The sequence below is a fragment of the Pogoniulus pusillus genome, chromosome Z (assembly GCF_015220805.1).
Source record: "Pogoniulus pusillus isolate bPogPus1 chromosome Z, bPogPus1.pri, whole genome shotgun sequence".
NCBI classification, from domain to species: domain Eukaryota; kingdom Metazoa; phylum Chordata; class Aves; order Piciformes; family Lybiidae; genus Pogoniulus; species Pogoniulus pusillus.
In genome coordinates this window covers 66,064,741-66,083,458 of record NC_087309.1, presented here as the reverse complement: position 1 = coordinate 66,083,458, position 18,718 = coordinate 66,064,741, and the positions used below count along the sequence as shown (strand labels likewise).

At 42.4% G+C, this 18,718-nt stretch overlaps 1 protein-coding gene across 1 annotated transcript in view; it reads left to right on the top strand.

Annotated features, from left to right (window-relative positions):
* PCSK5 (proprotein convertase subtilisin/kexin type 5) overlaps positions 1 to 9,046 on the top strand; it is a 325,127-nt gene extending 316,081 nt beyond the window's left edge. The window contains exons 31-37 of the mRNA XM_064176708.1: positions 369 to 605; positions 2,194 to 2,424; positions 3,519 to 3,696; positions 4,879 to 5,096; positions 6,264 to 6,379; positions 7,964 to 8,150; positions 8,649 to 9,046. Of these exons, the coding sequence (XP_064032778.1) occupies positions 369 to 605; positions 2,194 to 2,424; positions 3,519 to 3,696; positions 4,879 to 5,096; positions 6,264 to 6,379; positions 7,964 to 8,150; positions 8,649 to 9,046 (1,565 nt within the window). The remainder of the gene's footprint in view (positions 1 to 368; positions 606 to 2,193; positions 2,425 to 3,518; positions 3,697 to 4,878; positions 5,097 to 6,263; positions 6,380 to 7,963; positions 8,151 to 8,648) is intronic.
* Positions 9,047 to 18,718: the final 9,672 nt, after the last annotated feature.

Here is an 18,718-nt window from a genome sequence, read left to right as displayed (position 1 = left end):
CCAAACAAAACTTCATATATGGATGTCCCTGTTGTTGCATAAAGTATGTGATGCAGATATTGTATCTCAGTCAGTCTGCCTGTATTCATTGGCATGGTTTGATTAGCAACAGCAAAGCTGAACAGATGACTACTTACTCACTCTCTTGTAACACAGAAGATGCCATGTGAGGGCTGGGACATTACGGGCAGTTTGGAAGAAAAGAATTTTCAGAAAGAAAGCACTACCTTCCCAAGCTGTCCTCTCATGGTCTGTTAGGACAGGCACTGAAGAATCTATGGTTTCCTAGGATTTCTTCACTCCCTCACTTACAGAGGTCAGAATTGACACTGCCCTTTTGCTTACGTGTTTTTCACTGTCCTTTGTAGAGTGCATGGATGAATTCTTCCTGCATGAGGGTAAGTGTGTGCAAGACTGCCCTTCTCAGTTCTACGCTGAAGACAAGCACTGCTTTGCCTGCCATGCAGACTGCAAGAATTGTGAAGGGCCAGACTTCGACGACTGCACTGCGTGCACCATTGAGTTTTTTGTTCTCAACAATGGAATGTGTGTTGAAGAGTGCCCTGAAGAGACTTACTATGAAGAAGTCACTGGAGACTGTCAAGGTTGGAAGCTTCTATTTTCCCCAGAACCCTACTGAGATAGAAGTCTGCCCACAGACTATCCAAAAAGGACCTGTGTGTGCCCACTGATGTCACTATCAGTGTCTTGGAAACAGGGGAGATAGCTAATGCAGAAAACCAACATGGCTTAACTTAGAACAGAAAAGAGAGAGGTGGCGAAGCTAGAGGTGTTTGCTGTCCCTCACAGCAAACTGCTGGCTAAGCTGTCAGCCCATGGCTTGGATGGCAACACTCTGTGCTGGGTTAGGAACTGGCTGGAGGGCCGGACCCAGAGAGTGGTGGTGAATGGTGCCACATCCAGCTGGCGGCCAGTCACTAGTGGTGTCCCTCAGGGATCAGTGCTGGGCCCCATCCTCTTTAACATCTTCATAGATGATCTGGATGAGGGCATCGAGTCAGTCATCAGCAAGTTTGCAGATGACACTAAGCTGGGGGCAGATGTGACTGGGTTGGAAGGCAGAAGGGCTCTGCAGCGGGACCTTGACCGCCTGGACAGATGGGCAGAGTCCAATGGGATGGGGTTCAATAGCTCCAAGTGCAGGGTGCTGCACTTCGGCTACAACAACCCCATGTAGAGAAACAGGCTGGGGTTGGAGTGGCTGGAGAGCAGCCAGACAGAGAGGGATCTGGGGGTACTGATTGATACCCGCCTGAACATGAGCCAGCAGTGTGCCCAGGTGGCCAAGAGAGCCAGTGGCATCCTGGCCTGCATCAGGAATGGTGTGGTCAGCAGGAGCAGGGAGGTCATTCTGACCCTGTACTCTGCACTGGTTAGACCACACCTCGAGTACTGTGTTCAGTTCTGGGCCCCCCAGTTTAGGAGGGACATTGAGATGCTTGAGCATGTCCAGAGAAGGGCGACGAGGCTGGGGAGAGGCCTCGAGCACAAGCCCTATGAGGAGAGGCTGAGGGAGCTGGGATTGTTTAGCCTGGAGAAGAGGAGGCTCAGGGGAGACCTTATTGCTGTCTACAACTACCTGAGGGGTGATTGTGGCCAGGAGGAGGTTGCTCTCTTCTCTCAGGTGGCCAGCGCCAGAACAAGAGGACACAGCCTCAGGCTACATCAGGGGAAATTTAGGTGTGACGTGAGGAGAAAGTTCTTCAGTGAGAGAGTCATTGGGCACTGGAATGGGCTGCCTGGGGAGGTGGTGGAGTCGTCATCCCTGGGGCTGTTCAAGGCAAGATTGGACGTGGCACTTGGTGCCATGGTCTAGCCTTGAGCTCTGTGGTAAAGGGTTGGACTTGATGATCTGTGATTCCAACCTTGGTGATACTGTGATACTGTGATATTAAAGGGAGCCACTCTGGTAAAATGCTGAGAGTTGCTGGAAGCAGCATGTTGAAAACCACTGTTCAGCAAAACCAGTACCAGTGCAAAAGGAAATCTAAGTAATTGTCTGTGTAAGATTGAAAACAGTAAAATGTTTGACCATGCCAAAGCACAGCTTTCACTCTGTTTCCCTCAGCCACCCAGCCTGAGGTAATGACTGCCCTTTTCAAAATAAAAGCTGAAATAATAATCTGAAATGCAGCAAGAAATGATGATATTCTTTGTGTCTGTCCATTCCAGCATGCAACAGAACATGCAAGACTTGTTCTTCTTCCACTACCTGCCTTACTTGCAGAAATGGCCTGATGCTGAACAATTTCGGGCACTGCGTGGCACCTGGACTCTGCTCTCATACCGAGTACTATGATGAGAAAATTCAGAGCTGCAAGCCTTGTCATAAAAAATGCTTTCACTGCTCAGGACCCACTGAACACCAGTGTCTTAGCTGTGCAAATAACCACTATCTTCTCAGTAAGTGCCTTGCTCCTGCATACATTGAAAGCATGAAATAGTCAGGTTTCTGTCACTCTTAGGAAACACCTAGGGCTGCCTCTGCCAATCTAAATATTGCAATGTTCACTAAACAAGTAGATAGCTTGTGTGGAGAAAATTACTTCTGCAGGGCTACCTGGAAACTCTGTGAGACTGGGCTTGTCAATCATAGAGGCCAAACCAGGTCTTTTAAGCCTGAACAAACTCCATGGTGAAGCAGAATTTGTATGTTTCATTTACTTGCTATATATTGTTCTTGATGTTTCCTGCAAGGAACTTAAAAACACAAAAGGGATATTCTTAGGTTTTTTTATTGTTTTTATTAAATGCTCACACAAAGAGCTCAGATTTTCACACTGAGTTCTTTAATCTCAGCAGAGATTTGCCCAATTGTAACCTACGAATCAAAACTATACAGACAAGGTACATAACAGGTAGAAACTAGTAATGAGTAATCAGTACCCTCTTAGCTTGATGTTCTTGCAGTTAGTTGCATCAGCCCTAACTTCTCACTCAAGATCCTTCATCTGATGACCCACTGAAATCTCAGTGAAAAAATGGGATGTAGCTGGCAGATTTGGCATTGTTACCAGCATTTACTCTGGTAAATGTAGAGCAGCAGCCACAAAGACCAATGAACGAATGTCATTAAATCTCAGATATACCATTAGACTTGTCACATACAAGAATACCATGAGGTTTATGCTCAGATTGAAAGCTAAGGAAAATGCTAATGAAGATAGAAAGTTTCCCATCTGCTAGTTCTTCTTTTGTATATTCTGAAAGAAACCACAGCTGCTGATCATTATTACATATTATGCATCTATATTTCCCAAAGATACTAAGTCACCTGAAAAGCCTGCTAATGTACATAAAATGTAGAAATTAAGACTAACAAACTGGCAAAGAGTTCTAAGAAACAAACAAAAAAAATTTTATATATCTCAAGATTCTCCTTTTTAATTTGGGTACATGCTCTCTGTTACAGAACATGCTTCAGAACAAGTGTATGAGATGTTTCACAGCAGTAAATACTGAAAATGCTTTGTCATCTTGCATTGTTGTTTGTGCAGATTCAACCTGCGTTGAAATATGCCCAGATGGGTATTACACTGATAGCAGCAAGGGACAATGTTACCCATGTCACAGAGCTTGTGCCACTTGCACTGGAAAACAGAGCTCACAGTGCCTTTCCTGCAAACCAGGCTGGTACAGACAAGGAAAAGGATGCATAAACCAGTGCCCAGCAGGGTAAGGTCCAAGATCTTCAGCTAAGCGCTGTATTCCTGAGAGAGCTTGAGAAATTAGATCAGACTGTCCTATTCTACATCAGAGTAAAACAGAGCAGAATTCTATTTTCAGGAGAAAAAATATTATGTTGTCCCAGTACAGAGATGGTGGAACCCCAATGCTCACAGTAAGAAACTGTCAAGCTGGTAGGCAAATTTGGACCAGCTTGATGCGGTTGTGATCATTCTTAAAAATCCAAGGAAGCTCTTGTGTTATGTTTATATAGAAAAATGTGAAGCAAAGTAAATACACTAAGCTACTCAGCTTGAACAGAGGAAGCAGTGTAACTTCCTTTAAACCCAGTTGCAGCCTCCCCTTAACCTGAAGTTTGGATCATGTTACTTTTATTTTACATTAAGTGAATGTTTATAAAGAGTCGTAATGAAACTAACCATTACAACACCTTTCAACTGAAGCCTCATAATTCTAGACAGCACCTTCATTAACACAGGTCTAATTAATTTCAAAATGAGAATTTATTTGCTTTTGAGATTATGTGTCAGAAATTCAAATTTGGGAAGTGGATCTATTACTTCAGGTGCAGGCCCATTTCACTTTTCAATCACACTGGCTATTACACAGACCTATCAGAAACTAGAAGTCTCTAATGATCACACCTTAACTACAATTTTGTTCCTCTTTTTGCCTGGTGGCATGACTTATGTTGTTATTCCTCTGCTGGTATTCTTTAGCTGAGCTTGTTTGTGCATCGAAAGGAAACAGCTAATTCCTAAACTTCCATCTGACAGCAGGCCAGCAGGAGCAGTGAAGCATTCAGTGCTTATCCAACACCTCCAGGGTATCTCTTGCAGAGCTAAAACAGCCAAAATGGAGGTTTTCTGAGCCCTGTCCCTTTATATACTTTGTGTCTGAATTCACCCTAGGTTTTAGAAAGCTTTTACACACCCTCCATGTAAAAAGTCTTGCTTTACAGTCAAATTCCAGTGTCCAACAGGAATTAAAGGGAAAGAGTTCTATTTTCACTGGCATTGTAAATGTTTTACTATGATCACATCAGTATCATTTTTCTACACTGATGTAATCACAGTAAAATATAAGGACGATGGATACCTTGTTTTCCTGTGTGTGGGGGGAAATTAAAATGGGCCTCATGCAAAGTCATGACTGTCTGATATGCTTCAGATACTACGCACAAAACTCCACTGGATCTTGTGAGAGATGCCACAAGGGTTGCAAGGAGTGTATGGGACCAAAACCGACAGACTGCCTTTTCTGTGATGTGTATTTCTACCTCTTGCGGTCCAAGAACAAATGTGTTAGCTCTTGCCCTGAGTATTTCTATGAAGATAAGGAGAACAATGTCTGTGAAAGATGCCACCCTTCCTGCCAAACTTGTGAAGGTAAAAGCACGTGCTCTGTTTTGACTGAAAAGAACCATTATCAAAACACCTGCCGAGGGTTATCAAAATACGTGCTTCACATTTTCTGCTCTATGCCCACACTTCACAGAGAGACACAATACCATACACAGTGCTACCAACCTGTCTACCACCTAATTAGCTGCAGAGGGTGATGCAGACCTCTGCTGACTATGCTAGGCTCTTCCTGGCCATGATCAACTTGCTGTGCTGGCCACCCCACGCTGCCACCTTACTTTTAGCACATTGATTAATCAAGATCAAAGCAAGGATATGAATTCCTGTCAAGCTCCCTGCAGGGCTGCTTGGAGCAACAAAACATAAGTAAGGATAAAGGCAGTCACTTACTAGGAGGGCTCCGAATTAGTCCTAAGCAACAAACAAGTAGGTCTTCTGAAGTGTATGTGCATTGCTGATGTACAAGCAAGGAAGTGTTTTGGTGTCTCTTGTTTCTCAAGAGCGGGAAGACAAAACCCACACTGCTTGGAAAAAACACATAGTATATTCACTAAATTATAGAAGCTACCAATGTGAGCTATTTCAGTTTTCTTCCTTTGAGACAGTGGCAGAAAATGACTACTAGTTGCAGGGAAATGGACAGGTGCATCTTAACATGTATGACAAACCCTTCACTTCAATGTCTCACAGAAACACTTCATGCAGTTTTTGTGTACGAAGAGTCTCCATCACACAAATTGCCCATAATGCTCTGTTTCCACCTAGTGAAGATTTTTTTCCCCAAACTTAAATAAAGAATTTATCTTGCTGTTCAAACATAAACATAACAATTCATTGTGGTTTGAAACAGGTTAACTAGCAGGCCTAGTACTGGGATTGTGAAGGACAGCATTTGGCCAGAGTCTCCACAAGTTTACTTCAGTGCATTGACTTAATTGATATTCCTGTATGTGTTGGGAGTTTCCCTGCACAACTGATCCCCTTCACTTTTCAGGAACATCAAAGCACATAAGAAATATACTTTGTAAGCCCAAGCTCTTTTTTATTCCAACGTCCTCATGCAAAATTCCCCACTGCTGATTTCTGATGTTGATAACTATCCTCTTGTTTGGTGACAATGGTCAGTATAATTCTGAAAGGAAGTTGACAATTTTTCCTGTTGCAATACTGTTGTTTGATTTGCTTTCCTAGGGAAGGGACCATTCCACTGCACATCTTGCGTATGGAGCTACAGTTTATTAGCTGGAATGTGCAACTCAGACTGTCTTGTAGGTGAATACAAAGTCCAGGAGACACCAGGACATGAGGTACCTAGTTGAAGGCATTTTCTTCTGTGATTCACATGCTGAAATTCAAATTCTGAACACAATACAAATAACACAGAATATTCTTCTCTACGTTTCTGAGGCTGCTTACATTTTTCCATCTCTTGGCAGAAGAAGCATTGTCTTTCTGAGGTTGTCTACTATACAGTAATAGTCTAGCAGTAAATATAAAGGCACAACTTTGTCAGTGATGATACCAAAGCCATGTCAACAAAACCAGCTATATTAGTAATACAGGAGGTCTGTTGTTGTTTGTTTTTTTTTTTTTTCCCTAGTATAACTGAGATTTCCTCATGGATTTCTGCAGCTTTGTCTGTAAGAAATCACATCACATTCCTGACTGACAGCTCTGCTGGCAGAAACATCTAGTGAAGGGACAGGCTGAGTTAACAGAGCTGTGTATTTAGTAGAGTAGGACTACAATTACATTTGGGTCTGTGCCACAAGTCTGGGCACTCCAGCTTCCAGATTTCCACACCAACAGTCTTTTAAAGATGTTTATTCAAGAATATGGCAGCAAGGCAAGCCAGCTGGCCTGAGATGCTGCATACCCTGGAGTCTCTGGTCTGGAATATCCCCTTAGCAGTGCTGCTCCCTAACTGTGAGCCTGAGAAAACAGCCTAAGTATTGGGGACCACAGAGGTCTGCAGTTCTTTGCAAGGTCTTTAAGTATGAAAAACTGGACCTCTTGTTACGACCCAACCCTCTCATCTTACCCAGGTTCTTTGATTCAGGGCCAGCAGACTTGCAGTTCTGACAGCAAAGTTGATGCAAGGTTACTAGAGTTTCCAGATTCTCAGTGTATATGGGGTCCTGGTTCCATGGCACAAAACCACATTTTTTTTTTCCAGTAGGCCAGGAATTGTGAACATTGGAAACCCTGAAATACCTGAGCTCAGAGCATTCTGCAAAGTAAATGTGACAACAATGATCTCTGGTAGTTTTTGTACATAAAGACTCCCAGGAGCCTATCTGGAATTTGAGAAACGTACTTCATCTAAGCTGTTTCTGTAAAACAGAATCAACACAATCTAACAAAAAACTGATTTGCTAGAAAGTTTCCAACCAGCCTTATTCCTTATTTCTGTTCCTTCCCAAGTTAGAAAGGAAACTCATTCTCAGACACTTTTTTTTTCTGTTCCAGAATATTTAATATTGCTCCTCCTATGTCAGTCTTCTTAATTACACTCCTGAGTGCACATCTTGAAGGCCACTTTACCATCATTAGTACCAAAGAAGCATAGATCTGCTAACTTGAGACTATCAAAACAAACTCATACTTTCTGGCCAGACAGCTTACAGTCTGACAAATTTTACCATGCAGTCTCGCTAGGTGAGACCTCTGGTCTCCTGCAGTATCATCACCTCTCCTCCTATAAGCACATCACCAGGAACCCAGGAAATATTAATCAAATATTAGCTTTTCTACTCACTGTTGTATTCTGCCATTGACAACTGTGGTGCCCAGAAATGATGACCTAGGCAATGAATTACAGGACAGAACTGCCAGGTCAGGTCCAGAGAACATAAAATGAAATGTGCATTGCCTGTGTTCTGTCTTTGAAGGACAATGAGCCCAAGTGTGAGAGATGTGACAGCTCATGCATTGAGTGCAAGGGACCTGGGCCTCTCAACTGCACAGTCTGCCCAGCAAGCATGCAGCTTTACCTGGAGGAAAGCCGCTGCCTGCCCTGCTGCAGTGATTCTGACCTGGCAGCTACCTCACAGTGCTGTGACTGCAGTGAAACACAAGGTAGGACCATGCTGAAAAGCAGTATTGGTGCTGAAGGGCTTTATGGCTGACTAGACTAACATCAAAAAAACAAGTGGGGAATAGAGCAAAATCACTGTTGCTGACACACAAGATACTCCTACTGCTCCATTACTGGAACAGGAAATGCTCTATAAAAAGAACAGCAGTCATGACTGATGTGACACCTGGTTTCACTCACAGCTATTGTGTGCAAAGGCCAGGCATTTCATAAGCTATGTCACTGGGAAGTGTCTGCTGCAATGGAGAGTTAATCTAACAAGCAGCATAACTATCCTGTCCTTATGGATCATTACAGACACATGAACAGGGTTGTGGCCTTGGAAAAGTAAAGTATTTAGTCAAATCCATTTAAAAATGTAAGCAGACCTACAAAAGTTATACTGTGCTTTTTCAAGAGTAATACCTCTCCACCTCACCCATGCACAAAAGCTCATGTAACTTTCTTTTTTCTCTTTTTTTTTTTAATTACTGATGTAGATGACTGTGTATTACAGACCACTCTACCACCTGAAAGGAAAAGCAAACCCACTTTCTTTATAATTTCCTGCATTTTGCTTGTTCTTGTCATTGGAGCCATTGTATTCATCTGGAGAAAATCACGAGCCAAAACCCAGACTGTCAGTAAAGGTGGGTACGAGAAGCTGACAGATGTCTCCAAACGTTTTCCTTCCCATGTGAGTAACTACCATGAGAGTCCCAATTACCTGGAAGATCAAGTGATTGAGTACAGAGATCGAGATGATGAAGATGATGAAGACGACATTGTATATATGGGCAAGGATGGCACAATCTATCGTAAATTTAGATACGGATTTCTGGAGGATGATGAGGATGATGAGCTTGAATATGATGATGAAAGTTACTCATATAAATAACTCTATAGGTTTATGAATTTCCTGTTTTGTGGCTTTTCCTATTAAATTACAGCAATTAAATATGCTTAGCTACTTCTTAGCATGCTGAGCTCCAGAATTCAGCTAATGTGAGCGCAGAATGGTTTCTAATTTTTTTTTTTTGCTAAAGCTTTATATAAATCCTTGCTAGGCTATTAAGTAGCACTCCAGATGTAAGCTCATTAAGAGCCTGTGTTTCTGTGCACTTCTGTGGAGAGCAAATGCTTTCCCAGCATGTATTTGTGTGCATTATAGTTAATATGAACTCTGCTTCAAGTGGTGCAGACGCATTTACCGAGAATCTTGCCAACCACAAGATGCACGTATTTATCTACCTGATGAATGCCATGGGGATAGCATACCAGTAGCATACTACTGTGTGATTATAGTTACTTGGCAACTCATAACACAATAGGCAAGTTTGCTGACTTTACCCTATTTTCTTTATCATTTGGTTTGTCCGTATTCCTCAAAGTCACCACACTCCTCTTTTACTCTTGCATTTCCCAATGTAACTGTCCATCTACAACATGGTATTTAAAGCTTTCTGATTGTGACTCTACTCCATATTGCATCCACAGCTTGTATGGATTGTAACTAAAGTACTTTGTATATCAGCCTCTGACTAATCTTTATTATGGTGTTTGTCAAATGATCTTTCATTGGACACAGAAACTTCTGGATTTATTGCAAAGGGAAAATTTGGTCAATAAGTATGCCCGTATACACACAAGAAGAACTCCTTTTGTCTTTTAAACTACCTTCACAGTGATTTAAACAAAGAACATTTATTCAAACAGCTTTTCTATTTCTGTTGTAAATGGCTCAGGATATCCACACAACGGCAAAGGGAATAATCAGCACTTGCCTGGTAGGCACTTTAAAGGAACACAGCAACGCTGTTGGTTTTTTAATTATTACTACAGAAATACAATTTATCCTACTAAAGAAAAAGCTGCTCTTTGTGGTCCTTTATGGTGACAGAATAAATTCTTTGCCCAAAACTGTCTCGAAAATGTTGTTATTTGTCAAGTTTCATCCACTTTTAGAGTTCCTTTGCATTTCCAGTGAGAAGGTTAGAGTTCCTTTGCATTTCCAGTGAGAAGGTGCTCCAGAACTGTAAAATCAATAATTTGAAGCTCTAGTCTCCTTACCTAAGTAGACCAAAAATCTATCCAAATATTCATTTGGAACAAAAGATAATGAAAATTCTCTAAACACCAAACTACCAAGTAGGGCCTTATATTTGTAATTTCTCTTACATCTTTCTTTTCAGAAAAACAGAAGAACGTTAGGGAAAAAAAATATAGGCCCATGTAGAAAAATCCCTTTTCAGCTTGTATAATTCTGAGGACGTAGCTCCCCTATGTCCTAAATAAAGCAAAAAAGTCCCCTGACCAGGGGGCACATTTTAGTGTTAGCTAATTTAAGCAAAGTAGCTTAATGTTGAGGTTTTTTTCTGTCAGAATTTTTAGGCACTCACCCTTAAAAAGCTTTTCATATGACTGACATAGCTAATTGTGCTAGGAAAGCACCCTAGGAACTCAGTCATTGACAGAAGTCTCCTTAGACACAAAACTTACAGGACAGCAATACTGGTAATTCTTAATATTATACAGCAAAGCAGTGATTGTAACAGATTAGAAACTGAATAAACTATTTCCAATAATTCCTAAGAAGGCTAAGGCACAATAAGAATTAAAAAAGATACCATTACTCGTGGGAGCTGATGAAATGCATCCCAGAATTCCTGAGGGAACTAGCTGATGTAGTTTCCAGGTCACTGTCCATGATACTTCAAAAGTCCTGGCAGTCAGGTGCAGTCTCTGGAGACTGGGAGAAAGGAAACATTACATCCATATTTAAAAATGGGAGAAAAGAGGACCCTGGGAACTACCAGCCTGTTAGCTCCACCTCCATGCCTGTTGATCCTCCTAGGTGCCATGCTAAGGCACATGGAGGACAGAGAGGTGATTCAAGACAGCCACCACGGCTTTATTAAAGGCAAATCCTGCCTGACCAACCTCGTGGCTTCCTGCAATGATCAGTGGCTAAGGGAAGATCTATGGATGTAATCTATCTGGACTTGTGCAAGGCCCTTGAAACAGTCCCCCACAACATCCTACTGGCCAAGCTGGAGAGATAAGAATTTGATGAGTGGACTGTTCAAGTGGGTAAGGAATTGGCTGGATGGTCACATCCAGAGGGTAGTGCTCAATGGCTTGAAATCCAGATGGAGAGCTGTGACAAATGGTGTCCCTCAGGGGTCCCTATCAGGACCTGTGTTGTTTAATATTTTTATCCATGATATAGACAGTGAGATCAAGTGCACCATCAGCAAGTTTGCAGATGACACCAAGCTGAGTGGTGCTGTCTATACACCAGAGAGACAGGATGCCATCCAGAGGGACCTGGACAAGCTGGAGAGGTGGGCCCAGGTGAACCACATAAGGTTCAACAAGATCAAGTGCAGGGTTCTGCACCTGGGCTGGAACAACCCTCACTATCAAGACTGGGGGATGAGGAGACAGAAAGCAGCCCTGTGGAAAAGGACTTGGAGATGCTAATGGACAAGAAGCTGGACATGAGCAGACAGTGAGTACTTTCAGTCCAGAGGGCAAATCACATCCAGGGTTGCATCAAAAGATGCATTGCCGGCAGATCCAGAGAGGTGATTCTGCCACTTTGCTCTGGTGAGACCTCACCTGGAGTACTGTGTCCAGATCTGGAGCCCTCAATAGAGGAACAACATGGACCTGATGGAGTGGGACTGGAGTGTCACAAAAATGATCAGGGGGTTGGAGCACCTGTGCTGCAAGAACAGGCTGATGGAGACAGCCTGGAGAAAAAGAGGCTCTGGGGAGACCTAATAGCAGCCCTCCAGTACCCAAAGTGGATGTACATGAAGGACAGAAAGAGACTATTTACAAAGGCCTGTGGTGATAGGACGAGGGCCAGTGGGTTCAAACTAGAAAACAGCAGATTTATATTGCATGTTAGCAAAAGGTTTTTTACCATGAGGGTGGTGAACACTGGAACAGGTTGCCCGTGATGGTGGTTGAGGCCCCTTCTCTGGAGATACTCAAGGTGAGGTTTGACAGGGCTCTGGGCAACCTGGTCCAGTTGAGGATGTCCCTGCTTACTGCGGTAGGGGGGTGGGGTTGGACTAGATGACCTCAGGAGGTCTCTTCCAGCCCAGACCATTCTATGATTCTATTATCTCTACATCACAATTTAGAAATATTTTTTTCTAAAAAGGACACATGTCAAAATATCAGGGTATAAGAGATACCAACTCACTACAAAGTGTACCAACTTCCTCCCTGCCATTCACTTCCTCAACTCCAATGAAACTCTTTCTCAGAAGGCAACTACACAAGTAACTTCTTGTCATATGCACAATCGACTAGGCAGAAGTATCTGTATCACACTCCAGTTACTCAATAAGCAACAGTTATTTCCTCTATGTCAATTTAAATTACAATAAATAATATAAATTAAAATGACAACCACAATCACGACAGCTGTGTAACATACAAAAAATAAGAATGATCATGAATTGTTCGCGTTACTATTTTCTAATCATTGGCTTCCTGCACCTAGGTAATCTTTTTACACTCCATATAAAAACTTCAGAAGTTGCTACTTACAGTCCAGATCTAAGAATGACATAAAATCATGAAAAGCATTTGGAATAATACTCTCTGTCTGAGGCACTGACAGTCCCCATTGACATATTTAACCCTGCACAACTTAGGAGCAAAAATCCTCTATGTTTGTTCCACATTGTTGCAGAGGGGAAATTAATGGATGTGAGATGATATTTTCTAAAATTAATATTGTTTATTTGCTATTCAGAACTCTGGCCACCCCCCAACCACTAATTTTAATAATATTTTGGTTCTTACACGGTTATGGAAACATTCTATGGATAATATCTACATCTAATATAACCAGCAAACTATATAAACATTAATTGAACTGGAAGAGACTATTCCCGCGGTCAAACGCCACTTGTGGCCAATAAACCGTTGGGCTCAAGGAGCTCTTTCTGCTCTATGGCAGAAGGCAGTGGAGAATTACAAAGAGGCATCGAGCATTTACTCACAGATTATCATTATTATTATTATTATTACCCTCACGGGGGTTAGACACAGTCCAGACAGTGCCCAAATGCTTTCAGGGGATCCCTCTCCTGGACGTTGAGACTTGAATCTTCCTGGCTTCTCTGGACAGGACACAGACAATCTCTGACCTTGTTCTCCTGTCTTCTTCTGGATGATCTGTGTATATGTGTCCAGGAATTCTAGGCAGGACCTTCAGATGCAGAAGGCAGGATGTCGTGCAGGATGTCGTGCAGTCTCAGCGCTGTGCCACACTGGCCACACAGGCTGATCGCTTGCAGGCATCCAGGGTCTGCTCCTGGTAACTCACGGCAGTGGAGCTTACCAGGCAGTGTGCAATAGCAGCAGGGCTGGGCACAGCAGAGAGAGCACAGCAAGGAGCAGGGAAGCAAAACAGTGAAGCAAAAGCAGGTTCACCTGTCTATCTCCTTTTATCAATGTGGGCCGAGATTAATTACCCTTTGGACACAAGTATAGCCAATCAGGACAGCAGTTAGCCAAACCATACCATATTAGGCAAAGCCACAGGCTCACTTTTCCCTAATTTGAGAAAAGCACAGGCCTTGCACTAGACAGGGACAAGCTAAATGTGCATACCTTACACCACAGGACCCTGGGCAGGCCAGGCTCTATGGCTCCAGGTCCTTTTGTGTCTGTTTCCATGCCTGCCTCTCTGGTGGAGCAGAAAAAACATGCCTAGGTAATGCAGGACATGTATAAGCCCACGTTGGGCCTATGAGGCCTACCACAACACACATGTGCTAAGATCTTGAAATGTTTGCTAACACTCGAATTTGTGATTTTTCTGTAAAGCCCCAAAACAGCCTTCTTAATTCTTTTGCATGATTAGTTACATGATCAAATAAACACAAACAAACTTCAATCACCTTTGTGGTTTTAATGTTTCGTTCCAGTTGCAATTACCTGACCATTTAATGCCAGCAAGGAGCCAAGCACCATACAGCCACTAGCTCGCTTCCCCCCCACTCCCACAACTGGATTGGGAAATAAGAATGAAAAAACACAAATAAGAGAATGTGTGGATCAAAATGAAAACAGATTAATGATCAAATAAGAAGTGAAAGAAAGAGTGAAGGCCCTGATGTTGTGCAAGTACTGTTCAGGAACTTCTAAAACATCCTGTGCATATTGACTGTTCTAAACTGTGTTCTAAACACAGTTCTAAACACAGAATCATGTAAGTTGCTACAATGAAAATCAAATTAATTGCAGTCAAACCTAGTACACACACGTCACATCAAATGATATATGATACGTGGTAATGCAAAAGACAAGACCCCTAAGAAATAAAAAAACAAACACAATTTTGCTTAGCAGTTTATTGTTTCACTTTTTGTTAGACTGAAAAAGTTGCCCTGTTTCAGTTTAAGATGTTCTTTCAAACCTAGCTGTCTTTTTACCTCTTGTCTTCTTGAATTGCTGAAATCATTGCCTCTGCAAAAGAAAAAAAAGCAGTATTTAAAACCCAGTCTGAATCCTGAACACAATAGCAGAGGCAGAATATTACCAGGTTGTAAAGGCAATATTCACTATTTCTAAAATGACTGCCCTGAACATGCACTGCATTTTCACTGCTGTAAACTAGTTCTTCCTTGTTCCAGGACCATTCAAGCTTTTAACGGTCTTGTGAGTCCATCCATTAAGCCACAGTGTCGTATCTATGAATTTCACCATTTAAGAGAACTAATGGGAAACCATCACAAATAACAAATCTCATACTTTAAATGTGGATAGATTTCAGAGAATGAAAGATTTGTATGTTCTATCTCCTTCTAGAAGCCTCATAACCACTAAACTAAATATGTGTATATATATATATATATATATATATATATATATTGTATATGTCTATCTAGCTATTGGCACGAGAAGCAACAACCGCTTTGGAAATTCAAATTTTACTTTCAGAAGTACTTTAGTAGTAATGGAAAAGGCAAATGAAAAAAAAATTTCTTTATCTACATCTGTGTTAGAAATTAATGATTGTTATGAATTACTGATTTTAATATGAACTTTAAAAAAATTAATATTCAACAATTCAGAAAAAATCCTTAAGATTCTTTGAATTTTAGGTCAACAGGAAGTAGTTACACAAAGGGTATTTATAAATGTGGAATTAAACAGTTTAAACAATCAGAACTTAGGAAAATAGGAACACAAAAAGAAAATTCTGACTATGCTTATGGAGTCTTAGCATTAACTCCAGTATATGTACTCACAACGCTTTGGTCCCTGAGTAAGTATCCTGTAAAAAGACACTTCAAAACCCATGATAATAATCTCGGGGTAGAATACAAAATATTCCAGGCAGAGGGGATGAGACAAGAACTGAGGTGCCGCTGCTGAGCTAGTGCAAGCTGCAAACACGTGGCCAGCATGAATCGCAGTTAACAAGCCACAAACGAGGTGCTGCTACCTGTGGAGAGTCAGTGCAGAAAAGCCCAGTTTCTAAATCACACACTCCCTATTAAATACATTACTTTGAAAATGAAACTGGACAGTATGCACTAGCATCACTGTTCTGGCCAATGAATTCAAAGCTTTGTGCCTCGTGTGACCAGGCAGGCACACTGAGAGGCAGCACAAGACGCCTGACACGTGGTGCTAAGCACCTAGCCCTCAAGGCTTTGCTGTGGCCAAACCCTTCAGTGTTTGCACACCTACTCCCGGACCTGCAACAGGAGGAGAGCAAGGGTTAAACTGGCCTGTCAGGATTTATGCCCTACCAGGACAACAGCTCTATGCTTACTGAACAGTTTTCTAAGAATTTTATTTTTTCCTCCCCAGAACACAAAGATTTGAGATGGATACCAAATATATTTCTAAGAGCAAATGGAATTTCTAATCTCATTTATGGATCAAATTTGCTTGTTTAAAGCTGTCATAAATAACAGGCATAAACTTGCGTTCATGCAAGCTAAGGCTTTAATAGAGTTGCAGGAATCAAGCAATGTACGAGTCTGGGTGCGTGTGGGAGACTCTGCTCTACCCTAACGCACACCTTTTGTTTTCAGGTTTCTCTTTTCATATCCTATTCTATTACATATTCATTACTAATTCTAAGAAAAGGTTGGGTTTTCCTTATCAGTTCCAAGAATGGGAGGTGTCTCTTCCACGCATGTCTCTTTTTATCCAGTGGTCCCTCTGGTGGTCTTCAGTGATGAAGTAAGGGGTCTTCCTCAAGTGTCCTTTCCGTGAACTCCAAACTAGTCCTCTGTTCACTCATGCGCAAAGGCTGTCTCTTCCACCTGCCTCCCTCCTCCACCAGTCTTTCTAGTTTCTAATTATTTATTGCTGTTATCTTAAGCCAAGTGTATGCTTTTGTGATGGCTGTGCAAGGAGGAGTGCAGCTCCACTTAAACCCCCTCTGTCTGTGGCCTCTTGCCACGAATTGATTGGATCAAACATATATTTCTCACAAAGCCAATTTCTGGCTTATGTATTAGAATCAAAGTATCACACACAGCAAAATTCTAACCACTGACTTCTTAATATTCTTATAGAAAGGATCTCCATTCTTTGATTTCCATCTATCAAAACCACTTTACAAATACTTCCACTTCCAACAGAGGTCCCATCTATAGTACATAGGAGTAAAGATATTGGATGGGAAGCTTTCAACTACTTGTTCAGAAAAGCTATCTGCAAGCATTTTAGAGAGTGTACATTTGTGTAAATAAGGCACACCACGTAATTTTCAAACACACAAAGACCAAGCTCTGTCTACACATTATCTACAACACCAATGATATCAATTTGTCACTTAGAAAATACAAACCAGAAACTAGCCTCATAAAATCTGTTTTCAGTGGTAATACCACAGCTACCACATACTGTTTCAAAGTTATATACATTATATTATATTCTACAGTTATTTAATTAAAATTAATATATTAAAACATGCAGTCTGAATGTACTTCACTATCACTGCTTTAGTAGAGTCAACAGAGAAATCAAGTTTCTTTTGCACTGCAAAGTAGCATCTATAAGTAACTGTTATTTAACTATTACTAAATCACTTTTAGTAAATAAAATACGTACACACAAATTAGGGTACTATTATCGTCTCTTGCTACTTTTTGCATGTTGCATTGTAGTTTGCTCATATTTGAGGATTTGTAGGATTTTCTTAGAAAACTAAGAGTCTGAAATAAAATATGTTCCTTTCTGAGAGGAATAAATCCAAGCCTTTTGCCAAACTGTCCTACTTTTAACTTCACACATGGGTAAAGGTCTCCGTGCAAGGTTTCAAGCCAACTTTAAAGAGGTTACAGTTAGTGGATTTCTGTCATGCTTTATAAGCAGAACTTTCCTCCCACATTCCCCTGATACTAAGCCATATATAAACAATAAAGAGGAAAAAAAAAACCAACAAGAAGCCTATTGTAGTAACACTAGTACCTGGCTTTCTTGCCTGTTTGGGTTTGCGTGAAATGTGCACTGGCATCAGCCTACCTTTTGGGACGTATGAAACGCATCTGAATTACACCTATTGTATTCACACAAGCCAAACACTCAGCGCTAACAGGAAAAGGTACTCCTCTTTAGGACAGCTGCACGTACTCTGTGTTTCAATCTTTGCATTATTTGCTTCAAATTTCCTTCTCTACCGTCACTCCCAGTGCCTGCTCCCCATTTTGTCTTACCCTGAGGCCAAACAAGAATGGACAGTTTTTAAACTGCCACATCACTTTAGCATGTATTGTGCATACAGTTGTTTTTCAGCACCTTACAAATCAGCATGATCGAATTAAGCTAACCAATAAAGAAGTGAAAGCAATCGCTTAACAGAATGTCAGGAAATAACGCTTGTGAGTTAACACGGCTGAAATCCGTACCAAAAAAAAACCTAAAAACCACCAGAACAGGCCCAAGTGAGCGCTGCAGCACACAGGCTGCCGAAACTCACCGGGGGCTCAGCAGCGGCTGCACTCCCGCCGCGGCAGGGCCAGGAACCCAGTGCAGACCACAGGCCCAGTGCGAGGTGGCTAAGGCCAGGCCGAGCAGCCCGCAGGTGGCCTTCGCGGGAGTGTCCCCCGCGCACTCCGCTCACCAGTGGGGATGCCCAGCTCGTGGGGGCCTCTGCCGAAGCCCCTCACCACCTCCCCTCAGCAGAATTACGGCAGGTGCTTGGTGGCGGCCGCCAGCCAGCTTCCAGCCCAGCGCCCTGCAGAGCCGCTCGCAGCAGGCAGCAGCTCTCATCTCGTTTTGCTCTGGACACTGCCAAAAGGAGGAGGAACTCGAGAGGTGAAGCGCAGCAGCCTTCCGTGCGCGCAGCCCTCCGCCGGGCACCTGACTCTCAAAAATGAAGTCGCTCACACCCTCACCTTCACGTAAGCCTCCAGGCTGGGTGGGAGCTGTGTGCGACTCAGGCTGCCTCTGTGCCGGCGTCTCTCGTTCATCTTCCCCGCAACGCTGCGGTGTCCCGGCGGCTGAGCGCCGCGCTGCGCGGGCCCAGAAGGGGCGCTTGCGGCCGCAGGCTCGCCTTGGGCCCGCTGCTGGGTATCAG